This window comes from Sinocyclocheilus grahami, unplaced genomic scaffold (assembly GCF_001515645.1).
Source record: "Sinocyclocheilus grahami isolate Dianchi unplaced genomic scaffold, SAMN03320097.WGS_v1.1 scaffold121.1, whole genome shotgun sequence".
In the NCBI taxonomy this organism is placed as follows: Eukaryota; Metazoa; Chordata; class Actinopteri; order Cypriniformes; family Cyprinidae; genus Sinocyclocheilus; species Sinocyclocheilus grahami.
The window spans coordinates 1,316,825-1,321,884 of NW_015505300.1; the positions used below are offsets into that span (position 1 = coordinate 1,316,825).

The 5,060-nt window shown below is 36.5% G+C and overlaps 1 protein-coding gene across 1 annotated transcript in view; it reads left to right on the top strand.

Annotated features, from left to right (window-relative positions):
- The window catches only part of LOC107589844 (heparan sulfate 2-O-sulfotransferase 1-like), a 27,236-nt gene extending 22,176 nt beyond the window's left edge, over positions 1-5,060 (top strand). Inside the window, exons 2-7 of the mRNA XM_016278396.1 lie at positions 1,386-1,618; positions 1,949-2,034; positions 2,495-2,633; positions 3,551-3,648; positions 3,730-3,887; positions 3,968-5,060. Of these exons, the coding sequence (XP_016133882.1) occupies positions 1,386-1,618; positions 1,949-2,034; positions 2,495-2,633; positions 3,551-3,648; positions 3,730-3,887; positions 3,968-4,194 (941 nt within the window). The 3' untranslated portion in view covers positions 4,195-5,060. The remainder of the gene's footprint in view (positions 1-1,385; positions 1,619-1,948; positions 2,035-2,494; positions 2,634-3,550; positions 3,649-3,729; positions 3,888-3,967) is intronic.

The window sequence follows — 5,060 nt, forward strand, 5'->3', positions numbered from 1 at the left end:
TCTTTCTCTCTCTCTCTCTCTCTCTCTCTCTCTCTCTCGCATTCGCATGTTTTGTGCAATTGATCGTCGTCGTCATCCTTAATAAATAAAACATTTATTCATGCTTGGGTGTCGGCTATGATTCCATTGTAGAGAAATCCCCCACCACTAACTGCAAACTGGCATTCAGATCTGCCTCCATTTTGTTAGCAACGCCAACTTCCAATGATCCAATCAATTCCCGAAGGACGAAATCAAGTCCCGCCCTCTCATTTCAGATGGTGTTTCACTCGGATATACGTCACAGTAGAGAAGAAAAGACAATCGCAACTTCTGTTTCATGCCGACTTTAATGGACACGTGCACGCGGCGGCTATTGAGTCCGCAAGACCGCAAGTGCACATGAAGGGACAGGGCCATAAAACATAGCTGAGCATTATGCAAATGTGTTACCCTGTGACGTGTAGCCGTCATGGAAGTGGGATTCGAATTATTAACGACTCGTTTAAGCTGTTCAGAGTCGATTCTTTCTCTTGGGAGACAATGGGCCTGTCCCAAATGGAGCACTTCATGTGCACTTGTGGTCTTACGGACTTAAGTCCACGAGACTGTAGGGTGTCCATTTGTCATTTTAGCGTTCAGAAGGGTGCTCGCGAGCGCCCCCTTTGCGGCCGTTATGCGCCCTCGACCCGCACTTCTGCCGAGCAGGCACTGGGGCGAGCTCCGCAGCAGATTTCTACCTGACAGTCAAAGTGGCATTACGCCACGAAAGTGCGTACTCGGAGGAAGACCGCGAGGGTTTAGGGTGCCATTTGGGACAGGGCCAATAACTTTATTTATCGTGCTTTTGGCTTTACAACTTTGCAGATCAAAGCTACATTACAGACTGCATGAAAGGCAATATTCGAAATGGCATAATAGGGGCACTTTAAAAATAAATATTAATAAATAACAAAATTCTGGCATATAAGGTGTTTGTTTTTTTTACTTTGTCAAAAATAAATATTTTAAATATAATTAAATATATGAATTAAATTAGAACATTATTGTTATTGTCGAGTATGAGCTCCCACTTGTTGGGATTTTTAAAATTATGAATATTATTATTTGTATTAATATTATTATTATCTTTAAGCCTTTTAGTGCCAGGTCACTGAGCCCACATGCTCAAAATTATGTAACTGCAATGCATAGTATTGAAATCTAATAAAAGACATTTTCCTTTAAGAGATAATGATTCATCCAGTATTCTTTGCAATTTTGCTCCCTCAACATGCAGTACTTTTAGTATTCCTTTATGAATCTGGTATATGGCAGTTTTTTTTCTTTTTTGCAGTATTTTTTTTTTAATTTATTGAAATGAATTTTGCATTAATGTCTCCTCATCTTCTCCTCCTCCATTGCAGAACGAGCCATTGCCAGACATGAGGTACGAGAGATTGAGCAACGACACATTCAAGAGGGGGCGAAGGAAGCCCTGGTCAAGGAAGACGATTTGGTGGTCATCTACAACCGAGTGCCCAAAACAGCCAGTACCTCCTTCACCAACATCGCCTATGACCTGTGCAACAAAAACCACTACCATGTGCTGCACATCAATACCACCAAAAACAATCCCGTCATGTCACTTCAGGATCAGGTCAGTTTTGTATCACTTGTGCATGTTCACTGTTAGTGCTTCCCACTTACGGCCATCCAAACAACAGATTATCATGCTGGACGGATCCAAATGTTTCCATTTACTGAAATGAACCAAACAGCTTCTAAATGGCACAAAGCATTTCCTTAATAGTGCACTACAGCAGATGTTATAGTGTGGTGACTTTATATTATCCTGAGGTTTTAGGGGACTTAAAATGGGCAAATTTCTATCATTAAACTCTAAAAAGGTTGATTGTTTTTTCAGAGCAAATCCTTAAGTGATTTATTTTTTAATTATTATGTATTTATTTATTTATTCATGTTTCAGGTACGGTTTGTAAAGAATGTGACGTTATGGAAGGAGATGAAGCCTGCGTTCTACCATGGGCATGTTTCCTTTCTGGACTTCACCAAGTATGTCTTATGTGCTCCTGTCATTTTGCTCTGTTCAATCTGTTGTGGTCAATGTGTTTTGAGTGGTGCTGTATAGAGTGGTTTCAGGTTTTGCATCCAGTGCCAACATCACTGAAAGATGATTTGTCAACATTCTGCATAACTAGAATCCTACATTAGCCACTCATTCATTCATATCCATTGAAAGGATGTTGTTTTACATTCCCAACAACCCAAAAAGCAGTTTGATGCTGCTGACTCCTGGTGGCTATAAAAGGAATTGCAGCAAGCCTCTCACAGCTCATTTTAAACAATACTGTACAATCATATTGTTAGTTTTCAGTTTTGTCTGTCTGTCTTCCCATACCTTACCTACGTGCATAAATCAACTATTTAATTATGCCTAAATGCCCAAAATATGTGTTAATCCTACTATACTAATTCATTACTAATTACAGTTCCTTTCCTATTTCATTATCAGATTTGGAGTGAAGAAAAAGCCTATTTACATAAATGTTATCCGGGACCCTATTGAGCGTTTGGTGTCTTACTACTATTTCCTGCGCTTTGGTGATGACTACAGACCAGGCCTGCGACGCAGAAAGCAAGGGGACAAAAAGGTGAGTCTGGTGGTTTAAGTGTTCGATGAAATTGTTTAGTCTACTTTTATCCAATTTTTTATTTTTATGAATTTCACAACTATAAGGTACCTAGGTTTAAGTTCACAAAATAAATTAATTGTGTTAGTAAAAATTATTTCAAAATAATAATAATAATATTAGGAAAATGTAATATTAATATTGTAATATTATTATTATTTTGTAACATGTATTATATCAAATGTAATATTTTATATATTATTATGTAAAAAGTACAAATACAATTTAAAGTAATATTCTTAAATAATACAATTTTAAATGATTATTATTATAAATGATGATTTTAAAAAATCCCAATTTTTTTTATTAAAAGTTGTGCTATTAACATCCTGAATACTAGCCTTGTTTAATTAAGTCTTATATTAATAAAAAGTGGCAGGTGAAATGGTATCAATGCCAGGGAATTAATTTATATGGAATAAGTTTTTTATAGCCATTTCAAATCGAAGTATGATGAAGTTGTTTTCACTAGGTGCCGTTCAAGATTCACAAGTGGTTATTTATTGAAAGGTGGACAACCATCATCATGCCTTGCTTTGTCAAACTCCAATGGCTGTTAAACATATTTTACTAGAATGTGCTTTTATTCAGAGACTGATGTGTTTTAAAAAGTGGGAAAAAATAATGTACTTTAGGAATTTTGTCTTGTATTAATCTTAAATGTTTTGTATAGTTTTTTTTATTATTTGTTCTCGCCATGAAGATAGTAATAAAATAGTAAAAATAGTAATAAAACACTTACTTCCATTACTATAACCACAAAATTATCTTCTTTGCTGTCAAAATAAAGCTTAACATTTTTTCTTTATTACACACTGAACTCAGAACATGTAAACTGTATATATTTTTTTCAACTCAAAGATCTGTGTGTGTTTCAGACATTTGATGATTGTGTAGCTGCTGGAGGATCTGACTGTGCTCCAGAGAAACTGTGGCTTCAGATTCCCTTCTTCTGTGGTCATTACTTTGAGTGCTGGTAGGCTGTTCAATGTCTTTTTGAGCAATTCAGATCTACTTTTAGGACTCTTGTTACATTTCCTCAATCACCTTTTCACAGGAACATTGGCAGCAAATGGGCTTTGGAGCAAGCCAAATACAACCTGGTGAATGAATATATGTTAGTTGGAGTGACAGAGGAGTTGGAAGACTTTGTTATGATGTTGGAGGCAGCTCTCCCTCGCTTTTTTAAGGGGGCCACAGAGCTCTATCGGACAGGTATGACTGCAGAGAGAAAGTCTTTACAAGTCTATTAGATGGTGAATATTTTTGTTAAATGTTTGTGTCTATTTCTAAAGGGAAGAAATCACACCTAAGGAAAACCAGTGAGAAGAAGCCGCCCACAAAAGAGTCTATAGCCAGACTGCAGCAGTCAGACATCTGGAAAATGGAGAATGAGTTTTATGAGTTTGCACTAGAGCAGTTCCAGTACATTCGGGCTCATGCGGTGAGAGAAAAAGACGGAGAACTGTACCTACTGGCACAGAACTTTATCTATGAGAAAATCTATCCAAAGACTACCTGAGACTCAGCGGTGCTCCATAACACTGTATGCTGTGGTCGGAAACACTGGAGGGAGGACGCAATACATTCTGCCTGACTGCTCTCCATCTGGATGTGTGCATTTAGAGCAACTGAAACTAGTCCGTGCCACAGGGAAGAGTCTTGGGGCCAAATAGCTGTCAAGAGCTTTATCCCCCCAATACATATCATCTCAAAGAAGGCTTAAAAGCTCTCTAATGAGCTTTACAAGTGACTGAGGTCTTGCTCGTGTCGTTATTCAAGACAACCATCACCTTTCAGCCATAGGGATTTTATACAGGTCCTGCCACATTTCAGAACGTTTTATTATTGTAATTATTTAATGCATTAATGGTTATTGTTTTGTTTTGTTGTTTGACTGATTGATGCTGTTTTGGGAGTTTTTACATCTTATTTTAAAGTGTAAAAAAAGAGTACAGATGACTACTAAACATTCTTGAAGCTCTTTATCAAGCTGAAAAATATATAGTAATTTTTCCAATTTAGTAAATAAAATAAGGAATGCTTTATTTCTTTGACTTTCAAAATGTTGAAAGTGTTGATATATGTCTTGTCCTTGAAATACCAGAATTTTTTATTCATAGAAAAAATTATACACATTTGGTGTTTGCCATTTTTAAAACAGAACCTTCTGCCTGGGGTGCAGTCCTGCATTTTTTTCAGCAATTTCAGATCATATATTTTTATCTACAAATATATGTAAATACCAGTCATTACAGTTACAGTTGGACCAAAACATTCATATATGGGAGGATAAAGAATTGAAGATAACATGTTTATCTGCATGTGGATTTTTGTACTGTTACTGGTTCTTGTTAAACAGTAATTCTTTTGTTTTAATTTGCTTTT